Source organism: Zophobas morio, unplaced genomic scaffold (genome assembly GCF_036711695.1).
Source record: "Zophobas morio isolate AGI-343-1 ecotype UQ-CSIRO unplaced genomic scaffold, CSIRO_AGI_Zmor_V1 ptg000010l, whole genome shotgun sequence".
Lineage (NCBI taxonomy): Eukaryota > Metazoa > Arthropoda > Insecta > Coleoptera > Tenebrionidae > Zophobas > Zophobas morio.
This window is the reverse complement of record NW_026972115.1, coordinates 7,077,617-7,098,913: the sequence shown is the minus strand read 5'-3', so window position 1 is coordinate 7,098,913 and position 21,297 is coordinate 7,077,617. Positions and strand designations below refer to the sequence as shown.

General features: G+C 42.4%; 6 protein-coding genes and 1 non-coding gene across 10 annotated transcripts in view; 4 read left to right on the top strand and 3 right to left on the bottom strand.

Annotated features, from left to right (window-relative positions):
* LOC135126341 (probable G-protein coupled receptor Mth-like 1) overlaps window positions 1-3,778 on the top strand; it is an 8,322-nt gene extending 4,544 nt beyond the window's left edge. For 2 of the 3 annotated variants that reach the window (XM_064052326.1, XM_064052324.1), the window contains exons 2-6: window positions 1,793-2,017; window positions 2,070-2,432; window positions 2,991-3,151; window positions 3,202-3,451; window positions 3,502-3,778. In XM_064052326.1, the coding sequence (XP_063908396.1) occupies window positions 1,793-2,017; window positions 2,070-2,432; window positions 2,991-3,151; window positions 3,202-3,451; window positions 3,502-3,709 (1,207 nt within the window). In that variant the 3' untranslated portion in view covers window positions 3,710-3,778. Of the gene's footprint in view, window positions 1-1,125; window positions 1,723-1,792; window positions 2,018-2,069; window positions 2,433-2,990; window positions 3,152-3,201; window positions 3,452-3,501 lie in introns of those variants that run through there. The other variant, XM_064052325.1, reaches the window with a different exon arrangement.
* Window positions 1-7,159, bottom strand: part of LOC135126337 (RNA helicase aquarius) — a 24,631-nt gene extending 17,472 nt beyond the window's left edge. Inside the window, exons 1-4 of the mRNA XM_064052318.1 lie at window positions 6,987-7,159; window positions 6,832-6,932; window positions 6,624-6,777; window positions 6,022-6,576 (exon numbers count right to left, since the gene is read on the bottom strand). Coding sequence (XP_063908388.1) covers window positions 6,022-6,576; window positions 6,624-6,777; window positions 6,832-6,932; window positions 6,987-7,055 — 879 coding nt within the window. The 5' untranslated portion in view covers window positions 7,056-7,159. The remainder of the gene's footprint in view (window positions 1-6,021; window positions 6,577-6,623; window positions 6,778-6,831; window positions 6,933-6,986) is intronic.
* Window positions 3,924-6,020, top strand: LOC135126340 (probable G-protein coupled receptor Mth-like 5). Its single transcript, XM_064052322.1, has 6 exons — window positions 3,924-4,458; window positions 4,512-4,719; window positions 4,769-5,139; window positions 5,192-5,352; window positions 5,406-5,541; window positions 5,588-6,020. The coding sequence occupies exons 1-6, from the start codon at window positions 4,229-4,231 to the stop codon at window positions 5,865-5,867; spliced, it is 1,386 nt and encodes a 461-aa protein (XP_063908392.1). The 5' UTR covers window positions 3,924-4,228; the 3' UTR covers window positions 5,868-6,020.
* Window positions 7,151-16,298, bottom strand: LOC135126343 (ionotropic receptor 40a-like). Its single transcript, XM_064052328.1, has 11 exons — window positions 16,213-16,298; window positions 9,702-9,815; window positions 9,465-9,655; window positions 9,110-9,418; window positions 8,865-9,062; window positions 8,496-8,814; window positions 8,321-8,449; window positions 8,170-8,270; window positions 7,935-8,097; window positions 7,776-7,872; window positions 7,151-7,724 (listed from the first exon to the last, which is right to left on the bottom strand). Exons 3-11 carry the CDS (start codon window positions 9,618-9,620, stop codon window positions 7,283-7,285), a joined length of 1,914 nt encoding a protein of 637 aa, XP_063908398.1. The 5' UTR covers window positions 9,621-9,655; window positions 9,702-9,815; window positions 16,213-16,298; the 3' UTR covers window positions 7,151-7,282.
* Window positions 11,631-12,771, top strand: LOC135126023 (brachyurin-like). Its single transcript, XM_064051812.1, has 5 exons — window positions 11,631-11,740; window positions 11,789-12,006; window positions 12,056-12,222; window positions 12,272-12,552; window positions 12,603-12,771. Exons 1-5 carry the CDS (start codon window positions 11,696-11,698, stop codon window positions 12,720-12,722), a joined length of 831 nt encoding a protein of 276 aa, XP_063907882.1. The 5' UTR covers window positions 11,631-11,695; the 3' UTR covers window positions 12,723-12,771.
* LOC135126339 (uncharacterized) lies at window positions 13,760-21,297 on the top strand. 2 transcript variants are annotated; one of them, XM_064052320.1, is made up of 6 exons: window positions 13,760-14,203; window positions 17,292-17,804; window positions 18,496-18,665; window positions 18,714-18,776; window positions 18,823-19,003; window positions 19,050-21,297. In XM_064052320.1, exons 2-6 carry the CDS (start codon window positions 17,321-17,323, stop codon window positions 21,158-21,160), a joined length of 3,009 nt encoding a protein of 1,002 aa, XP_063908390.1. In that variant the 5' UTR covers window positions 13,760-14,203; window positions 17,292-17,320; the 3' UTR covers window positions 21,161-21,297. The 2 variants fall into 2 exon arrangements, with proteins under 2 accessions (XP_063908390.1, XP_063908391.1); XM_064052321.1 differs by lacking the exons at window positions 13,760-14,203; window positions 17,292-17,804 and adding an exon at window positions 17,976-18,302.
* Trnat-cgu (transfer RNA threonine (anticodon CGU)) lies at window positions 16,507-16,578 on the bottom strand. Its single transcript has one exon. It is a non-coding gene; the product is annotated as a tRNA-Thr (tRNA).

Below are 21,297 nucleotides of genomic sequence, written 5' to 3'. Positions count from 1 at the left end.
AGAATCTCGGGGGACCTTCAATGCTTGAATTCTAAGAGAATTTAAGATTCTCAAGGGCCCCAAGTGTTTTATTATTGAACAAATTTTAAAGGATCTCGGGCCATCTGCTGCTGTGTTTAAAAAAAAATAAATCTCAAGGGCCCCTCGTATTTTATTTTTATACAATTTTTAAATGCCCTCGTTATTTTCTTTTTGAAAGAATTTGATAGAATCTCCAGTTTTATTTTTTTTAAATAATTTAAGAACCTTGAGAGCCCCTCCCCTATCTTTCATTTCTGAAAAGATTTAAAGAATCTGAAGAAGGCTGGTATTTTATTTTTCAAAGAATTTAAAAAATCCCTACTATTTCTGAGCTTTCAGTAAAAAAAAATATAAAAAAAAAGAATATCAGGGAACCCTGGTGCTCATTTTCTAAAACATGTTATAGAATCTCGGATCTCCTGGTGTTTTATTTTTGAAAAAAAATTTAAGAACCTCGGTGGAGCCTAATATTTTATCTTTGAAAAACATTTAAAGAATCTCAGGGACCCCTAGTGTTTTATTATTGAAAACATTTTAAAGAATCTCGGGTTTCCTGATGTTTTATTTTCCAAAGAATTTAAGAATTTCAGCGGCCGAGTGTTTTATTTTTTAGAGAATCTAAAGATCTCGGCCTTCTGGTGCTCTATTTTTAAAAGAATTTGGAAGAATATCGGGGGATCTTTGATGTTTCACTTTTAAAAGAATTTAAGAATCTCAGAGAACGCAAGTGTGGTTTTCAAATTTCTATAATAAACAATTCCGTCTTAGTTTGTGGCTTGTCAGAATTTTATAATTTAAACAAACTTATTAAGACATGCATTAAAAAATAAACTATCCGGTAATCACCAACGTCAGACATAAGCCATTTCCTTTCCGATTCTACCACGGTGACCGCGGCATCGCCCGGAAACGCTTCATTCTGGACATCAGCCGTGCGTTATAGCCAAATTTTCAATGAATCAGAATTTCGAATTTCCCTTGACAAAACAAATCATAATCAACCGATAAAAGTATCCTCTTAACATTTGGAAAATAACAAACATCATTTCCGGACAAACCATAAAAAACGTCAATAATATTGTGCGTCACTTCGTACTCGAATTAAATCGTCTGAAAGAAATGTTTCGCTTTCACAAGCCTTTTCGAAGAAATTTGTGAAGCTCGCGTTCGCGGTAACTGTAACTCCTTCCAATTAGTTACTCTTCGGGTTTTCTATTTGTAATAAAAGTCATCCGATCACCCGATTTTCCCCCAGTTTCACTCCAAATTTGGAGTAGGCGTAAAACCAAAGCTCCGTATTTAATAATAATTTCAATGACACAATCCCGAATTACAAAACAAAGTTTCGTTTCGTCACCAAAAAAACGTAACAATTAAAAGGAATGACTCAAACCAGATTTAGATAGTTCTTAACACGACAACGTCACCCAGTGATAAAACCGACACATCTCAATCCCAGGAACCGCAACAGGTATATACATTTCTAATTCCCCTTAAACTAATCTAATCTCCGAGACAATACGTATCACCTGATACAAACTGTTATTATAGAGCTCGTATTTGCAAAAGTCGTGTAAGCTCAATTTGTTCGAAGCGATACGCGCTAACATTTGACCCCAGAATTACAAATTTATGCTAGTTTCAATCTATAAACACAAGAGGTGACCTGCGCAACGATGACACACAACCATATTTATTTATGTGAGTACCACGCTCTATTTAAATTACAAAAATATTCGTCGGCCTCACACAACCGTTCACTCTTCTTCAGGATGGCCTCCCGAATTATCTTGGTGCTGCTCGTGGTGCACGCCGCCGTCGCCAGCAACCCCTGCTGCCCCAGCGGCGACAACCGCATCGCCAGGAAAAAATGCGCCGACGGCTCGCCCGTACAACTCCCCTGCCCGTTCAAGTACCTCACGAAGAAGGAAGACGGGATGACGGTGGACGTCGACGACGACCTGATCATAGCGTCAGCGCGCATACCGCCAGATCGGTAAACCAACAATTTTTTATTGTTTGCAAAAATTATATGATGTGTTTTTCAGGTACTGTGCCACCAAATCCAACCAGACTGACTTGTTCGTGGTGTGCTTCAGCGAAGACGCGTTGGAAGGCAACAGCGCCTTCACGGTGTACGCCGTCCTGGAGCTCATCTCCGTCGTCTTCATCCTGTTGACTATATTCGTGTATTCGCAAGTTCGCGAAGTGCTCGACCTTCAAGGAGTGTGTATCGTGCATTCGATTTCTGGACTCGCGGTGTCTTTTCTTGTTTTGGCGGTGAATCAGCTGATGCCTTATCGGATAGAAAAGACGAAGTGCATGACGGTGGCGTATATAATTTATTTTACGATGTTGTACTCCTTCTTCTGGTTGAACGTGCTGGCTTTCCACATTTGGAGGACCATCGTGTAAGTTAAGAAGTTAAAAACTGTCGGGAGACGGACTCAGGCAGTTTTTCGTGTTGTGCGGCACGTATGATTAAAAATAATCGGTTTAATTGGGGCACTTGCGAAACAAAAACGCTACGGGGGGCCCGATATCTACTCTGATCTAATTTGATCGATTAAATGATTTCAGCGTAGATACGACTTATAACAAAAACGCTTTACCGAACACGGAAGCGTTTTATCTCCACTTATTGTTTTCTTGTCTCAGTTCTTCACTCTATGAACATAAAGTCTGAATATTAACTGTTGTTAAATACGGTAGTGCAGTAATCCTTCTTAAGATAACTACTCATTGTTTGATTTCTGCCTGTGTGTCGCAACCGATAAGGGACAATACTACAATGACGGACTCCAAAGATCGCGGCTTTATTTACTTATCGTACTATAAATAAATAAAAAAAATAAAGACGCATAAAAGTGCACTGCGTTAAAAATTGTAAAACTCACCTTATCGACGTCAGAATTGAAAATTTAAACTTCCCGCCACTTATTTTTCGAGTAATAATAACAACTTTACAGCAAACCCAGCTTCTTCAGAATCCACAAATACTGGCCGTACATCTACCACGGCTTCGGCTGCGGCGGCCCCGTCATCCTCCTCATCATCCTCCTGATCGCCCACTCGATGCCGTTCTCCGACATCCATCCAGGTTTCGGCGAAACCAAGTGCTGGTTCAAAAGTACCTCTACTTCGTTTTCAAAAACTCCGACTAACTCGTCGTCGTTACAGCAACTAAAACCCAGTTCGTCTACTTCTACGGTCCCATGGCCGTCCTGCTCTGCCTCAACGTCATCTACTACGGCTGGACCATAGGGGTGCTGTGGCGGCGCTTCAGCCAAACCGACGAAAAGAAAGTCAAAGTCCTGAAATATCGGTTGCTGTTGTGCGTCAAACTGTTCTTCATCATGGGCATTTCGTGGATCTTCGAGCTCCTGTCGGCCGCGTTCCAAGAGGTCGATCCCGTGTTGCAGACAATATGGTAAGTAGTTGGAAGGTCGAGGATTTTCTTGTGATTGTTTATGGTTGTAGGTACGTAACGGACGGTCTCAACACCTTACAAGGGATCTTGATTTTCCTTATTTTGGTGGTGTTGAGGAAACGGGTTATCAGGGGCCTGGCGGACAGGAGCTTGTGCGGGGTGCGGCTGCCGAGCAGGTGGAGGGCGGCGGCGGACGACGAATGCGAGGAATTCGAAGAAGAACTCAACTTATCCGAAACGCAGATACAGAAGCTGTAGCTTCGATTTATTATTATTACTTGTTTTTATTATATAAAACTCTGTGTAATACAATTTGTATATTTTTAACGGATTTTATTAATCGCAGTGGTATTCATTTCGGCTTAATCCGCGCCTGGTGCTAATCACCATAATCGCCATGACCCGCCACTGCCCCCGCCACTGACTGACCATCACTCATCCTTGAACAATCCACTGTCTCATTTACCACAAGAGGGGGGACAGTGGGGGCTTAATGACGGAAGTATGATTTACCTGTACGTGACTCGTCCAGTGACAAATCCGCGGTTTCCGTTACAAAAAAATCGTTGGGCAAAAGTGAAGTGCACGCCTCTGGCGAAGTAAACATAAATATTTAAAAAATCGACGAGTCCGAACGACCCCACGTCCCAGAAATAAACAAATCGGATCAATGAGACGCTGTGATGAAACTTACGCACTCACAGCGGTAACAATTAAAAATAAATGTTTGTTTGTGTGACATAACCTCAAACTTGTACCTGAACTACCTGAACGGATATGGATACAAAAACGGGGCTCATTTTTTTGCTCATTATTTATAGAGTTAAGTCTGAGGTAGCTGATAGGAATCTCGAAACGTCCGTTAGGGTGAATAAGTGCTGCGAGGAGGGAGAATTGTACGAGGGGAATTACCATTGCGCGAAGGTGAATCTCACCCACGAAACACCATGGAAGCCCATTTTTACGACACAAGATGGGAAGAGGACGAACTTGCAAATCAAATATCGGTAAAGCGGACACCCTGTGAAAATTGTGTTTTAATTGCGGTATTTTTATTTAGACTGATAACTGGGCTACCGGATTGCGGATCAAAGGCACCGTGGCCCATTTACCACTACCAGAATTCCAGCGACCGCTTAAGGCTCCTACCAAATGGGGTTTTGCGGCACTACTTTGACCACAACGTTCCCCACGAAACGGAAATGGACGACATTAATCCAAACTCTTTATACCACGACTATGAACCAAACAAATACTGTTTGGAAAAGGTACATTTTTCTATATTTCATACTAGCACTGATGATTATTTTATTTTAGAAAGTCGACGGTCAGTTTAAGAGCGAATTCGCCAGAGTCTGCGCCCCCGATCACAATACTCACTGGAGCGAAACCGAATTTTTAATGCGAAATATAGTGAATCCCGTCACTCACGGAATCGGGATTGTGTGCCTTTTGATTATAGCTGTTACATATTTTGTAATGCCCACGTTACGTGATTTGGTCGGTAATATAATTACCACCCTCTGTATGTGCCTTATTTTGAGCCAAGTGGCCGATCTCATCAGATTACTGACGGTTTTCAGCAGCCACATCAGCCTTATTATCACAGACACCATCTGCTACTTCAGTCTGTTGGGGTCTTTTTTCTGGTTGAACAGTCTGGGCTATTACATATGGAAGACGTTCAAGTAAGAATAAAATAACTGCTTTTTATTTTAAGACAAATAAGGTAAATTCCAGGTCGCGGAACGTGTTTCTGAGAATAACCGACGGTAAAAAATACTGCTACTATTCAATGTATTCATGGTCATGTACTTTGGTACTGGGGGCCCTGGCCGTTTTTGCCCACTTCACCATGGACTACCCAGAAGAAACAGCGGCACACGAACAAGAAGAAATTGGTATATAAAATATCATTCATTATAACAACTTTGTGTTATTTTCAAAATTTCAGGTTCCCTGGGTCTGATAATATTCTTCGTCCCCGTGGCCTTCACCATCCTCATGGACGTCTTCTTCTTCGCCACGACAGTAAAAACCATAAATCGCATGCACACGTACGGTCGGATCCACCACAAACTGCGTCACAGGTAACCAAAACGGAATCGTTGGCATTAACCGATTTAAATGTTGCAGCTTTCGCATGTTTTTGTTGTTATTGCTAATAATGACAATAACGTGGATGTTTTTCTTGATGTCGTTTTTTAAGTTCAAAGGCTTGATTAACTGTTACATCGTTGTAAACGCTTTTCAAGGTCCGCTTATTTTATATGTTTGTGTTTTCAATCAGCGACATGTGGCGTATTTGCTTAGAAAAACGTGCTGCTATAAAAATTGCTTTTGCAAGTGTTGCCGAGCGGAACCCGAGGCCGAATGGGGCGACGAGATGACGGCCATGAACACGGGAATTTATTAGAGAATTAGGCGGCTTTTTCCTGGGGCAGCTTTATGTTTTCGAATGTACTTTTTGGCTGTACTTAATTTATTTATGAGTAGATTTAATATTAATTTATATTTTCGTATACCAGACACTTTGTATTTTACTAAGGAAATAAAAAATTAACACTCACCTGACTGAATAAGTGTCCTTCAGGTCGCCTCACGAGCGCTGATAGCTGACACCTCACCACTAAATGACAATCATCCAAAACCGTGTTAAAGAACCTCCTAGTGGGAAGAAGCGCCTCCAAATCCGTCACCAATTCAAGAAACCGTTCACAATAGTGAATTTTATCGGCGGGACAAATCCCCTCTTCATCAATAGTATCAAGAATACTCATAAATTTCAACATCAAACTGTGTAAAAACGTGCGTTCCCACGTCAACTTCTCCAACTCCTCTGGTTTATCTTTTTTTTGAATAGCTTTCCAGTATTTACGCCACTTGGGGTTCTTTTTGAATTCGTAATCACGCCGGCCGGGTTGTAAAGACACCCACATGGACAAAGACACCAGACGTTTAACCTGATCTCTGCACAAAGCGTCCTCCATGCTGTTAAAGCAATGATTGAGAAACACAAGCAGCGAAGTTTGCTCCTTTAAATTAATGATTAATTCGTCTTCTAGCAACCCTTTGAGAACTTGTTGGAAAAAATCAGGAAAGTGAGCGGGGTTTTTCCGAAACGCCTATAATGCTTTGATGAGTGTCGTAACATATATGAATGCGATATTACCTGCCACACTTGCACGCGCTCTCGGAATTTCTCATTTACCATATTAACAATGGATAGCATGTGTGCATACGAAGCTCCTGGTTTGTAGTTCGGCCATAAGTAATTCTCCATGTACTGGCTAAACTCCAATACCATGATTCTTCGAATCGAAAAACTGGAAAATAAAAATCATTAACATAACCTCACTTTTTTTTAATGTTTTTTGTACTTGCTGCCGCGGATGTCTTGCATGTAGATGTCTTCCACAACGCTAGAATCGAAGCTTTCTTCATTGTGGGTGGTATTCGGGGCCCAGTATTTATCAGCAAGCTACGAAATTGACGGTAAACAAAGTTTGAGGTTAGGTTTTAGAATGACCCTTACCTCGGTTATTCGGTCGGCGTTGATTTGCTCCACCGTGGGGGCCACCACCTTCGTAGTCCCTTCAAGCATTTTTTTGTGTTGCAACACCAACTACGAACACTTTAATTAATAAAGTTAAACGTTTATTAACGAAAACCGGTCAACATTTTCAGTGCTTTTATTTTTTAGGTGGATTAATAAGTACAGTTGGTGGAACTGAGATAGAGCAGAAATACAGTGGCGTAGATTCGATACCAGCTTGGGGGACACAATAAATATGCCTCGTGTTTAGGTACTAATTTACAAAGCTAATCTTATTACTCTAGGTACTCTAAAGTAGCTACAAATGCCTCGTGCATCGCTCTTCTGTATACTCTTCTAACAGCATTAACAACAGTTACAATTTTCAAGACAACACAGTTCTTAACTTTGCTAAAACAAATCAGTATTCTGTTGCGTCTTCTCCTAATTCCATATTTTTTCTTATGTTTGTAAACTAATATTTCCGCCATTAAAATAAGACCGGAAAATATGTTACCAATAGACAACAAATAAAACGTCCCTTGTAACATCTTCAAGCTAATTGGTTGGAGCTTTTCGTTATCTTCGCTGACTTTAGCAGCTATCCGATTCTCTTTTTCGTTTGCCGGTATTAAGTCTTCCTCAGTTTCTGGAGTTATTTTCTTCTGTTTCTCCAGTTTTTCGTACTCATTTTCTGTCATTTTTGTGATAATTCCGGCTTCAAATATTGCCATTAATCTATAATCTGTACAGTTAAAAAAAATTGCAACTACACACATAGAAGTATACATTTTATTGATTTCTTCTATGTAAGGACATCCTAATTGGAAAGCTATGGCCGAATAAGCCGTATTTAACTTCGCACTGAGGTGAAAATAACTAGGACCTGCAATAAAAAAATCAGACAACCAAACAGAAAATAAATTGTTATGGTAGCCGCAAGCTTACCAAATTTTTGTATGTCGTAAAAAAGGGTTTCTCGTCCTGCGATCAATGCTTTATTGGTGTGATCTCTCACCAACAATACACCTTCTTCTACTGATTGTAAAAGAAAATCAGTTTGGCGTTCTCTCATCATTTCCCAGAGTTTCTTGTAAATTCCGGTTCCATTCTACAAATTATTGAGTCATGTGGAGTGCCGCCTTGTTAAAATAAGGATTATAATCAAACTCCGAACACCAACCTCAAACAAACTATAAGAAGAACTGTGCCTTTCCACATACAAATCGTAGCCTCGAGTACGCATCGCCTGCTCTAATTGTTGTAAATTATTGATTGGTTTTTCTAAAATTCAAGCATTATTTTTAACACATATTTGAAATAAAAAAAAAAACCTCTTCCGGGTTTAGCCAGAAGCGACGTCAAATTCGCCGAGTACATATCATTTATGACATAAGTTGCCGAAATAGATAGAATTATGATGAAAAATCGAGCTTTGTGACTGGAACTTGGTTCTTTACCGGCTGCAAACATAAAGTTACTAAAAAAACTAAACAATGTGGACACTACTTTGTCTTAAGAGGACTGTAGTCGTAAACCAAGTACAATCAAAGAAAAGCCTAGCATGCGACCTCACCCTAAACCTAGGTCTCCAGGCATTGGGTAGTGCTATAATGGCATAAAGCACAGGCCCTACAACCACAAAAGTCACACCTATAGCAGGCCACACTTGCCACTGGAAGGGTCTCAAAAGGGCTAAAGCTTCGTTCAGCTTACTTGGTGCATGAGTAATAAAAGCACCACTGTCTGCTAGAGTTATAAATGAAAATTCCAAGTAGTTAGCACGTTCGTTGCTTAGGGCTACATCCCCAATGAAGAAATCTGCTTGCTGAAGAAAAACAAACATCAAAATTGTAACACAAGTGATAACAGTACTACCCGTTTCCAGACCAAGCCTAGAACTCCCTTAAAGGTACCATTTTCTGAAGCCGAAGAACCTTGAATCCGCTCAGGAGGGTCAAAATAGTCGTACCTAAAATTCAGTTTGTTTGACAGAAGGGAGAGGATTCGGTCGTCGCGGCCTCCCTTCACTTCGAGGGTGTCGTTCTTGTAGTCTACGATGTGCCATGGGGGTTTCTACAAGCAAGAAACTCATTCTGTTTCTGCTTCAAAGTACTACTTACGTTAATGACGGGTACTTTGAACACGTATCCCTTGAAATCTTTAAAGGCGTTGTTATACGTCGAGGGTAGCGTAGGGTGGTTGAAAAGCCCCACGCCGTCCCGCCACCAGTTCACCATCTTGAAATGGTGGTTCTCGTGTGGTGGTAGAGCCTGGTTGTAAAAAATGCGAAACGTGTCGTTTCTGGGGTTGGTAATGGCGTAAACCTTCATCACGTAGTGGATGTTGGTTATAAAGTACTCGCTGAAGGGTTCGCGCCCCCAGTTGAAGATGTACACGACGTTTCTTCGTATGTAGTCGCGCTCATACACCTACGATTTATAGTCATCTAAAAGTATGAAATTATTGAGGATATACTTCTAGTAGAACGTGCTCGTAGAATCGATGTCTGCAGAAGAAAATAGTGCGCACACCTAGATGGTTTTTGACTTTGTAGTCGAGGTAGTCGAAGTACTTGTCTTGGATTTCGACGTTGGTCACGTTGAAGAGTTCGACGGCGATGTCGTGGTGCATGAACTTGGGGAGGAGTAGGTGGAGGAAGTTGGCGTCTGGAAAGGAGTTAAGTAGTGGGGTTTATCACAAGGTTTTTTATACCGGTGCTGGTGTCAAAGCAGATGCAGATGTCTTTGAGTAGGAAGCCGTTGGCGATGTCGACGGATGCGGTGACGAGATCTCCGCCGTAGTCTCTACGTAGTTCTTCTAAACCGTCTGAACAAACCAATCAGAGTGTTTTAGATTTTAGAAAAAGTTCTACTTACAAGGGAGATTTGGAAATTTGAGACGTTTTTTGATTTTAAGACAAAAGGAAAATGATAGCGCCATTATAATGAAGACGATTTTCATGGCGGTTTACTTTGACTAGAGTGCTTTAATCGAGTGATGGAAATCCAGAGGTATGAACTATCATGAAATGTGATAAATGAGTGGCAGCAAAGATTGACGGAAATGTTAATAACGTTAAGTTTGGAGACATATTGATCTTTGCTTTCCGTGTATAAAAGTCAATATCGTTACAGAAAATCTGGACTTTAATGACGCAAAGAAATTAAATTTACTACAAATCAGCAGGTGAGTACTTGCTTTGTTACTGTTTATAAGTAGTGACCTTGTTTGACTTAATTTTGCAGTGTTTCGTTATCAAAATAGTTTAGATTCTGTCAGATAGTAATGGTAATTGAGAAGTGTTTTCTTCCGCTTAAGTTTTGGTTAGTTTTCTTATTTAACTTTACTGTTTCATTTCTATCAAGCAATGAAAAATAATTAAGTGTGATATTGTACCAGAATAACAAGAACACTGATTTAGTAAAATATACGACATTGAATAAAGTGTGCCAAAGTGATAAATATCTAATATAAATGTACCTATCACGTGTCTGACATCAGGCACGTTTTGTTATCAGAAAAAAATACAGGTGTTGTCTACAGTACAAAAATGGGTACAAGTGGACGCTATTGTTAAATATAATTTTCAAAACCCTCTAGTTATTTCACGATTTTATTATAATTATGTTATTTTATTCATAGATTGTGAACTTTATCAGCAGACGTTATTTTGTAAATATAACCAATGATACTATTGTTTCAAAATATTGAGACTTGTCGCTATCCACCACTCCGACTATTGTTGTTTATAAAAATAAAAGAGATCCTTAAATATTTCTAGAGGTTCAAAAGCATTTAACAAACATAACTATTGTCGTACGATCTGTGGTCACCTTCAAGCATATATGTGTTTAGTAACACTTGTTCTTTTAACTGTGACCAATCTTGAATGAATCTTGTGTTCTTTGAACTTGACGTCCAATATACTTATTTCTGAATACAATCTTTACATCTGATCTCATCAGTCCTCGACTTTTCTTTTAATTTTGCTTTGTCTACTACTTTCCATGTCGTATTGTTTGAAAACCCTTTTGAAAGCCTTTGGTTATTGAAGAAGCAAATTTTTTTCTCAAAATTTTGGCAATTATTTTCCTTCTTCATGTTTAATTTTGTAGAGAGTTTGAAACTTCTCTATAATTTCTCTTCTTGTTTCGAAATAGATGTCGTCTAGAATCTTTTCTCATCTACATAGAATTTTTTCAGAATATTTTTTTCTTGTTTTATTCTTCCCTTATCATCTTATTAATATGTTTCCTGTAATGCACATCTTTGAATGATTCCTCAAATCTGCCTCCTGTTGTTCTCTTAAACTAAAGTAGTAGAGAGTTCCCGACACACGTGCCATAAAAAAAGTCGTACAAATTTTCAGACGACTGTCGAAATGTAGTAGATCTCACTATCTCTTCAAGTACTTTTAGTACTCTTTCTAAATGTATGTTTTTCTTCGTCTTCGTCTTCTTTTCAGTACGGTTGCCATCTGTTTTCTACTATCACTTCCACCCTTCCCACCTCACCTCATCGCTGCAGATCATCCATCCGAAAATGAAACTGCATTTTTCACAAAATTTCCATATAACTTTTTTCTACTGATAACATTGTCTCCTAATCTCTCCATCAGTCCAGACAGTTCGCCACTCGAAATGACGAAGTACCCACTCCAAACCCCTATAAAAGCCACCTCGTAAACCTGTCTGTAATTAATCACCATGAAGTCCCTCATTCTCGTCCTCGCCGCAGCGGCACTGGCCCAGGTAACCCAAAAAACCCGCCCTAAAACTTTAACCAACCCAAAAATTTAGGCCAACTTGAAACCAGCCCACATCAACCCCCAACACATCAACAGAAAGCTGCCTCTGTTCAAACCCAACCCCAGAATCACGGGTGGAGAAGAAGCAGAACCTCATTCTCTGCCGTACCAAGTTGGTCTGTTGATCCCCACGGACGATGGTACCGCGTTCTGCGGTGGTTCGCTCATTTCACCCACCACAGTCTTGACAGCAGCTCATTGCGGAGAACTGTAAGTCAACCAGTTTTTGTGGTACCACGACTCAGATGTGTTAATCCAGGTCCAACAATATCGAAATCCGTCTGGGGGCTCACAGAGTCCGCGACGATGAAGCCACCCAAGTCAGGGTTAACAGCAGCCAAGTGATCCTGCATCCGGACTGGGATAGCACTACTCTGCAGAACGATTTGGCCATTCTGCGTATTGCTGAACCAGTGGAACTTAATGGTACTGTTTTTATTAAAGATAGTTTCTCGGTTCTTACAGAGTTTTTCAGAGAACATCAACGTTATCCCGCTTCCGTCTAGTGCTAACGCAAACAATGACTACTTGAACGACCCCGCGTTGGCTAGTGGTTGGGGCAAGCCCACCGACAGCGCCGAAAGCATTAGTGATGTTCTCAGGGAAGTTACTCTGCCTGTTGGAGATAACTCAGTCTGCAACTGGTACTACTTGGGGGTTATTCAAGACACTCATCTGTGTGCTGATGGTGCTGATGGTAAATCTACTTGCAGTGGAGACTCTGGTGGTCCTCTGCGTGCCTCCACTGGTGAATTGGTACGTAAATTTGGTGGTACTGTGGGTGGTTTGTAACGAAAAGGTTTTAGATTGGTGTCACTTCATTTGGAATTTCCTTCGGTTGTGAGATTGGTTGGCCACCAGTTTTCACCAGAGTCACCAAGTTTTTGGACTGGATTGCGGACAACTCCGATGTTGCGATTAACTAATTGTACTGAATATGTACTTAAAATTAAAAATATATATTTTTTAACTTGATCTGCTTTTTATTTTTTGAATCTTAATTTTTTCCTAAAATACGACGCACTGTTACAGATTTATTTGTTATTTATGTATGAAGGGTATTATGAAGTAGTTTATGCCTTAATGCCTTAGGATATTATTTGGTCAGTAACGTACCTCAAATCCACGCCATTATAGATTAATAATAAAGTGTGCTTAGATAACCGTCACAGGTGTGTATAGTGGGTTGCATAAGCGCGCCATTTTTAATCAAAATTTTTAAAAATCCTAAACATTAATATAAAAATCAGTGACAGAGTGCTTTAATTCACTTGTTAAGCAAATAGACTGTTCATTTTTTGGATTTTTGTTAACAAAAAGACTCAACTTGAAAAATTCGAACTGGAATCGACCTCGAGAAAAACAACTTCATAGTGTTTGTTATATTGTGTTAAATTAAAGAAAAAGAACAAATACAGCGATGAATAAATCAGTTGTTTTTGGAAAAACACACTTTTTCACGTAGGTTATACAACTAGAGTTTCCAAGTCGACAGCATAGCCGAAATATTTGAAATTGTTCCCTACAAGTTACAAACCAAAGTAAAAAGCTGTTTAACCTGTTCGAGCGTCCTGTCAATTTTAATTGTTGAATTTTTGATGCAATTTATGCCATAATTTAAAGAGTCGCTGCATGTAATGCGTAATAACAGCTTTCGAAGATTTTTGAACCCGGGCTTCTGCAAAACGGAAGAGCTCTCCAGCCTTAAGTACCTGTTATAAATCAAAACCGCGCCGAAGACAAACACCGGCGAACCGTTATCTTAATTGCCTCGATAACCTGAAAATCTCGCGATATCGTCTCCAATTAGCAAAGAAAAATTGCGGCAGAGTCCTGTTACAAAAAACCGCATAAATTTTCGCGTTTCGCCAAACCCAAGTGGAAAAAACACAAACAAGGTGCTTGATTCATTCAAGCGGCGACATCCGCAGCACCGACACCCAACCGCACTTAGCGCTAACGATCTGCCACAAAAAGCCGCCAGCTCCTCCTTCGGCCTCGCCAACAGGAAGCCGTTGATCAGCGCTCTTCCTCCTGCTGCACTCGGCGTCGATTTTCTGCGTGTGCACGTCTTTAACCGGATCAGGGTTCAGAGGCGGCCGAGTGGAGGGGTGGCATTCCATCGCCAAGGTCTCTCACTTCTTCTCGCGTTTCCCAGAGAAATGCCGAGAGCGAGAAGGACAGCATCGCTGGTCCAGTTCGCTGACACTCGCATACTTTCCACACGAAACAGTTGGCGACGGTTGGAAAAGCACCTGCTGCACCCAGGCCCACGGGACGGTGGACGGTTATGGGCGAAGTGACGTGAAACCGACTCGAGGACTCGAGGACGGAGTGCAGTGTTCTTTGTGCGGTGCTCGGCGCGGACGTTACCGTGGAGCGGAGACCGATGGCAGACCCATATTAGGTATGTGGGATTTCATAACCTTAACGCGGGGAAATGGGGCAGGAGATGGGGAGAAAGCGGGAAAGTGTGGGCGGCGGAATTTGCGGGAAAAACACTTTTTCTGCATGTGGGAGGATCGCTGCGGCCGCTACAAGCAAACAATATCTTTATGGTAGTGCTAACAATGGGCTACCGGCTCAGGTAGACCGTGGGAGAGCGATCGGAGCCGTGGATTCCTGGGACTGGGTTAAAAAACGCGGAAATCTTAGGAGATTTGAATTGGTGCATGCAGTGCGAACCCTCCGCGACGGGAATAATGGGCAGGGTTTCTATGGAAGTGACCATCAGTGCAAGCTATTCTCAAATGTATAGAAAGTATGCTCAACAATGCATACAAAGCTGAGACTGTCTGCTGAATAAATTCAATAATTTAAAAAGAGATCACGAAAATACGGATGTTCAAGTTAGACGTAATAAATAATAAACAAACAATACTAACATAATCACTATTATTATTAAGAGAAGACTTCGAAGATGATGAATTATTGTTATTAACCGCAATTATAATGTTTTGTGGGGGCGTTTCCGTAAAACTTGTTTCGACTTTTCTAACGTCTTCAGTGCACCTTTTGACCCCTCTCAGGGTGGTTGTTGTAGTTTCTGACAGGTTTTCATAAATTTATGCTCCAAGACAATATAAAGTTTTTCGAATTCTAAAACATTAAAAATCTGACTTTCTCGTTGGTGAATTTGCATTTTTTTGTTGTCCACGACTATTACAATCTCCATCATGTCTTGATGATAATGACATTGTTTTATATTTTATAATTGGTTCCTAAAAAACGTGAAATTTATTAAAGAACTTTTAAAAATATTCAAATGGCAAAATGAAAGCTGTTGTAAACGTTGTACCATTAAACGGTGCCAAAAAACCCAAAAAAGTGATTTATTCGTGAGAAGAAAGTGAAAGGCGTTGATCGAAGCTCCAAAGAAAGTATTTTTCAAAACGTTTAGAATATTCCAACTCAAAATTTACAAAATTTGCGTTAATCTGGTAGGTACTAACAATGAAGAAAATCGAGAGTTATTAATCTTGCAGAACGTTCAAACTCTGATAAAGACAACAAATATTTCCACAAATGGGTCCTCTAGGTACGGTTTCGTATTCACTATTCACAATGTGAATGGAACAGAAAACGTCTCCTGGACCCTAGGGGACAATAGAAGTTCAATTCAGAGGGTTGGTTTCAATACTGGCATCAATAGCTTCATTCAAGTTTGAGTAACCGACTTACAATACAATCGTTTTAACCAAAAATTATCCAAACGTAACAATATAATAATTACAGATGGTACCTGCCGGGAAGCAAGGTACCATAAAGAAGGGATTACCAGCGGGAGGTCTAAGAAGGTATATAATAAATCTCTCCACGTCCACTATTAGGTAACTGTATTGCTGGTTGTCTATGTACAGAAATTAGGTTTTTGGGCACTTTTTTCCAACTAATATTCTGAATGAAAACTGTTCTCGTTGTATATATTTATTTTTTGCTTATAATGCTTTAATTGCTTGAGCTTTGAATGGTTATGGTTGACAGTTGAGACAATCTATACTTACAAATTTACTTATTAGTGTACAATTTCTAAACGGTCGTATTAGGAATTTTATGCGATTTCTCTTCTGAACGTGCCCTTAATGGTGCAATCACCAGCTCAGCTTTTCTTTAATTGTGTAATACCGCATATTTGAAAAAATTCAGTCGGTAAATACCGGGTGATTACTAATAAATTTAATAAAATTTTAAATATGTTGTCAACCCGAGAATACGATAGTCACTCGGTATTATTATGCCACTTACTGTATCGAAATTTACAAAAACCAATAAAAATGTGTAAACAAAAAATCACTAAACTTGTAAATAAATATTTTTTTTAACCGAGCCTTTCCAGTAAGTAAATCAACTCAACAATAACACAAATTGACATAACTGTGCATCTAAAATAGCTGTCATCTGGCAGCGTTTGCTTACCTCTTCTATTACCCAGGTACGCTAAATAGCACCAAATCAAACAAAAACTTTACTGCAGGTAAACTTTAAGGCGATGACCGTTTTCATGGGAACGGTCTGCGTGAGGAATAAATTAATTAATACAGAATGTGTTGCCAAGTACGATAGTTATCATATCGCAAACATGTCTCGTTTCCTTGATGAAAATTCATAAGGCGTGAAAATATAATTTATTTATTACCTAAAAAAAGTGTGTGGACCAGGTAGGAAAGTTGTTGTGTCCAAACAATGACGGGTTTGTCGAAAAAAAAGTACTGCCTCCTGTGAGGTTTGAACTCACGACCCCTGGTTTACGAGACCAGTGCTCTACCACTGAGCTAAGGAGGCTTGTATAAATGGTACGCTTCTGTCGCTGTATTTCAAGGACAGGGAGATGTAGTGCATAACGAATACACATTTTGTTGCTTATTGTTAGTGATATCGCCATTAAATATTTTATTAAATGAACGTTTGTGAACGAATTAAAAGTTGATATCTTCTCGAATCGTGTTATTGTTACCAAAATTTTAATAAAAAAATTAAAAGACACTCAGCAATAAAGATGTTAAATTAACGTAAACAGTAGTCACAGTGAATTAAAATTAATGACTCAGAGACTAAATACGGCAGATTTATTGACGTAACAGTAGTTGGTGAAGATGGTGTTAGAAGTACTATTAACAGAATAAATAAAAAAAAGTTTCCGGTCAAGATCCATTGATGACAGTTTAAAGAGAACTTTTTTATTTCAATAAAAAAAAAAAAAACAAACGAATAGTAGTTTTCTATGTGTTAATAAAAAGTTAGTGGTTCGGAAAAGTCCATACTTTTCCAGGTAAATGCATATCCGGATGCAATCGTTGCAATAAACTAGAAACTTCTAATTAACTCAACATCTAAACCTGTTATTCTTGCAGTGATATCCGGACCCACAAACAACCTTCTACCTATTCTGCCGTCACCCGTCGATTCATACCCATAACCTTGATTTGCAACTTATCTATTTTGACTTTTATTTTTCTCTTTTTAATTAAATAACTAATGTTCGTTGTCGTCCCCAGCTCGCTCCACCATGTAAACCGGCCCGACCATGTCGTCCCCGTCGCCCGACCCGCAGAAAGCCGCCGAGCACACCTACCAGTCGAGCGAGACCAGCGACCACGGCCTCCTCGCCCATGGCCACCCATGCCCTTGCGCCGACAAGCCCGTCGACTCCTCCAAGAGCGAGTTGCACGGCCACTGCCTGTCCAAGTCCTCGCACCACCACAACATCATCAGCTTGAGCCACGTGCCGGCCAACACCAACCACATCCACCCCATCAACCAGTCGGTGCACGTGCACGTGCACGCTTCGCCGAAGACCGCCCACTCGCCGAAGATCGTCCCTTCCACGTGCACGTGCCACCTGCAGGAGGACGCCGACGCCATCGCCGAGGCGGAGGTGGCGCAAGGTCGGAAGCTGGAGGCCGACGACCGAATCGAGGTGTCGAACCTGCCGCCGGCGCTGCCGCCGCGTCCGCCTCCCAGGCCTCGCCTGGACGGCACGCTGAGCTCGAGGCACAGAGCCAGGAGCTGTAAGTGGCGAAAATTCGGGGGTTGTTGGTGGTGCTTGCGCCCTGTTCCGAGATTGGAAGCGGCTGGAGCAACAGTTCGCCGCCCGATGGGGAGAATATTGACTATTAGAGTGAAACGGCGCCGCGACGTCGCTATGGAGACAGCGCCGTTATCGGATAATACGCGCCAGCTCACTTGTCATTGCTTGTTTTCACAAAAGCGTCATTTCTCGTTCGAGTAAAATAATCGCGGTGAAAAGAGCAGAAATTGTTGGTTTGTTTTCCTTTGTGTGTGTCGTGACATGATGGTGTTAACACTCTTTTATAAGTCGCACTATAGAATGGAGATAAAAGGCGTAATGAAAAGCGGCGTTTACGACTCCTTTTATGTTGCTTTCGTGTAAAAAAAGAGTGCCTGAGGGACACCGATTGACACGATGCACGGTTATCCGGTCATGCAGGTGGTGCAGTACCACATACCGCCGACGATTCAGCCGTTTCCGCATCCGGTACCACATGGTAAGGGAGGGTGGATTGCACTTTCTGCACCAACGACCCTCGAGTCACCTACACCAAAAGTGCCTTAATTATACTATTTTCACTCAGATCCAATAATTGTTACTTCAGGGGTTCGACAAGGACCCATTCTGAAATCTTTATTCTTCGTTACATTTATCCCTAAATTTAGGTTCAATTTTTACTTATGTTGCAGCCAATCCGAGCCACAGCGGCATCCGCAAGTACGTCTTCTGGTGCTGCGCCTGCGGCGGCATGGCCACCATCCTCGGGGCGCTCTTTCTCGCCGTCTACTTCCTCCTCCGTTCCTACACTTCCACCCTCGGCTACTTCGAAACGATCCCGACTTTCGTGCCTGCCACCATGGTAAGCCGCCCCCGCTAATCACCCCTCGTTTAATATTCATTGTTTTAGTTAATCCTGACCGGTTTGTGCGTCATGAGCTTAGCAAGAAGGAAAAATCGATACAGTTACTTGGTACGTCCCCTATTGTCCCTCATTTCCGCTGATTCCTTCGTTTTAGATCAAAGTTTGCGGTTTGTGTTGCCTCGTCTGCGCCCTCACTTGCGTTTTAGTCACCATAACGACCACAGTCATTCACATGAACCGCCTCCAGACCTTGAGGGAGTGCGTGTACACGCAGAAAACACGTACCTGTATATGCTACTCGGTGCTGCTGGAGTCGCACGTGCACGCTGACGACGGTAAGACTTTTCTTGCCTCCACAAACCACTAACGTTCTTCTTGTAGAGATCAAGTTTGTGTTCAACTCCACGCCGGATTGCGAAGTCATCCACGGAGCGCTGTATTCGTGTCTTCGGGCGATGTTCGGTCTCTCGGTCAGCGGGATCTTAGTCTGTATATTTTCCTGTATGTTAGTTTACCAGTTGTTAAGCCACGAGAAGAAGAAGATGTATTGGGAGCAACTGGAGCTGAGGTGTCGTTCGTTCTACCAGCAACACACGAGCGGCCCTACCAGCACCCACGGGTCCGTCAGAGGTCCACCCATCACACCTACTACCTACTGCAGTTGCTGCGAAGAATGTCGCTACCCTCCGCTACCAATGGGTCCGCAGGTGTACCCGTGGGACTCGCACCACCCTACTGACAGGTTTTGGACTCCCGGCCGCGTTGGTAACTTTTACTCCCCCAACCCCGGTGAGGACGGTCCTCCGGATACCACGAACCGCGAGCGCGCCCAGAGCGGCTGGAGCTGGCGCCGGCTCCCCTGGAACCGCGGCAACAACACCCAGAACGACCCCCCTCGAGACAACTCGCTCACTTACCAGGGCACCAGTAGCGCCGACAGCCAATACGGGTTCACTAACCGGTCTGGAGGCGAGAACGTCCTCCAAGGCGACCCCAATACCGGCTCCACCGGGTCCTACAGCGTCCTGGATAACCGGCCCCCTATCGGGGGCGTGTACGTGTGGGGTCCGCCGCCCCCTTACTCCAACCCCAACTCGCCGGCGCGGCGGCCGCTGCAGTCCCCCGCGCGCTACCACCACATCCACCACCACCTGCACGGGCACGAGTCCCACTGCCAGATGAGCGAGGAGGCGCAGTTCCGGGGGTCGCGGAGGGCGCGCATGCATTGTAATAAAGACAACTACGAGAACACGACGGAGGCGGAGGTGCAGCAGGTGAATGATAACGGAGAGAGCACGGATAGTTCGAGCTGCGTAGATAGAATCTCGCATACGCTACCGGTGAGGAAGATGAAGAAGAAGAACGATATGGCGTCGGTGAAGTCGACAAATCAGGGAAATAGTAGGACGAATGTGCAGAATGTGTTTGGTCAAGGGAAGGAGGAGGCGAAGAACGAGGAGGAGCACAGCTACCACGAGCCGAGTGTGCCGGACAAGGGCAAGCCGAAGGGGGACATGCAGCAGTGCAGGTTTTTACCGAGGTTGCAGGGGGTGGAGAATGCGGCGTTCCAAAAGCAGGAAAACAGTCCACAAAAGCCGGAGACGTCGGAGTCGGAGGTGTACTTTGCGGATGTGAGTAGTTGCTGTAACATCTCGGTGCGCAACGACGGACAAGACTCTTCGCTCTACGACGAAGCTCTGGAAAGTCAGAAAGCGCGATTGATGTCGCTACAGAAACCAGAGTGTAAGGAACAAAACCAACTCCTGCAGAACTTCCAAGAGAACATATCTTCGTCTACGGTTACAGAAGACGAAGATTATTTAGCGCACCGAATGGGCAACCGCCAAATGTCTACAAGAAGTCGCATGCCCTTTCCCTTACCCAGTTCCGACGAGCTCAACGAGTTCTCAGCGGAAACCTGCATGCAACTCCTCCCCAAAGACATCTCCCAGAACAGTCTCTGCAGTAGCGTGCAGACCCCGATGACCGAAACCACCGACGACGGGTTGACTCCCGTAGACTGTTGCAACTACTTCCCGGATAAACCTTCGGAGCACCACCGGCCCTTCACCGAGCACTTTCTAGCCCCGGACGCGCAATACGAAGTCGTCCAAGACCAAGTTCGCCAAAACTCCAGCAACCTCACGAGCACGATCTCCGGTTTAAACAACTTCGGTCCTAATTACTACAACCAGACCAAGCCCAACTTCAACTACAATACTAACAGTCCAAAGAACGTACCGCCAAAGAGCTTAAACTTGAATCCTCAGTCTCCCAGTAGGAGGAACATCGGTTCGAATATTTCAGCGCTTATACAGAATCTGGGTGGGAATCCGGCGGGGTTGCTTTACGGGGAAGCTAACAGTGCCGACGACGAGGAGATTCAGGGTCAGGCGTGTCATAGTGACGGGACCATGGATTCGGGATGGCACAGTGGCTCGGAGAAAATCGAAAATAAGAAGCAGGAAAACAATGAACCTGTTAATGTGTGATGTGCGTCACCGGAAGACGATACGGACTGAATGGACATTGTAACCGCAAATGTGGGTTTTGATATCTTTGGACGTTAAACGAGATATGGTTGTTCTATATGTACCTACTTATATTTTGTAATAAAGTGTTAAATCAT

What these genes read in the sequence shown, in the direction of transcription:
- LOC135126023 (XM_064051812.1), top strand. Translation starts at nt 11,696, where the DNA reads ATGAAGTCCCTCATTCTCGTCCTCGCCGCAGCGGCACTGGCCCAG. An exon ending in CCGCAGCGGCACTGGCCCAG is followed by an intron (nt 11,741 to 11,788) that starts GTAACCCAAAAA and finishes CCAAAAATTTAG; the next exon opens with GCCAACTTGAAACCAGCCCA. An exon ending in GTGCCTCCACTGGTGAATTG is followed by an intron (nt 12,553 to 12,602) that starts GTACGTAAATTT and finishes AAAAGGTTTTAG; the next exon opens with ATTGGTGTCACTTCATTTGG.
- LOC135126340 (XM_064052322.1), top strand. Translation starts at nt 4,229, where the DNA reads ATGGATACAAAAACGGGGCTCATTTTTTTGCTCATTATTTATAGAGTT. An exon ending in AACTTGCAAATCAAATATCG is followed by an intron (nt 4,459 to 4,511) that starts GTAAAGCGGACA and finishes ATTTTTATTTAG; the next exon opens with ACTGATAACTGGGCTACCGG. An exon ending in TACATATGGAAGACGTTCAA is followed by an intron (nt 5,140 to 5,191) that starts GTAAGAATAAAA and finishes GGTAAATTCCAG; the next exon opens with GTCGCGGAACGTGTTTCTGA.
- LOC135126343 (XM_064052328.1), bottom strand. Translation starts at nt 9,620, where the DNA reads ATGCACCACGACATCGCCGTCGAACTCTTCAACGTGACCAACGTCGAA. An exon ending in TAGGCTTGGTCTGGAAACGG is followed by an intron (nt 8,815 to 8,864) that starts GTAGTACTGTTA and finishes GTTTTTCTTCAG; the next exon opens with CAAGCAGATTTCTTCATTGG. An exon ending in ATAGAAGAAATCAATAAAAT is followed by an intron (nt 7,725 to 7,775) that starts GTATACTTCTAT and finishes TACAGATTATAG; the next exon opens with ATTAATGGCAATATTTGAAG.
- LOC135126339 (XM_064052320.1), top strand. Translation starts at nt 17,321, where the DNA reads ATGTCGTCCCCGTCGCCCGACCCGCAGAAAGCCGCCGAGCACACCTAC. An exon ending in AAAATCGATACAGTTACTTG is followed by an intron (nt 18,777 to 18,822) that starts GTACGTCCCCTA and finishes CCTTCGTTTTAG; the next exon opens with ATCAAAGTTTGCGGTTTGTG. An exon ending in GCACGTGCACGCTGACGACG is followed by an intron (nt 19,004 to 19,049) that starts GTAAGACTTTTC and finishes TTCTTCTTGTAG; the next exon opens with AGATCAAGTTTGTGTTCAAC.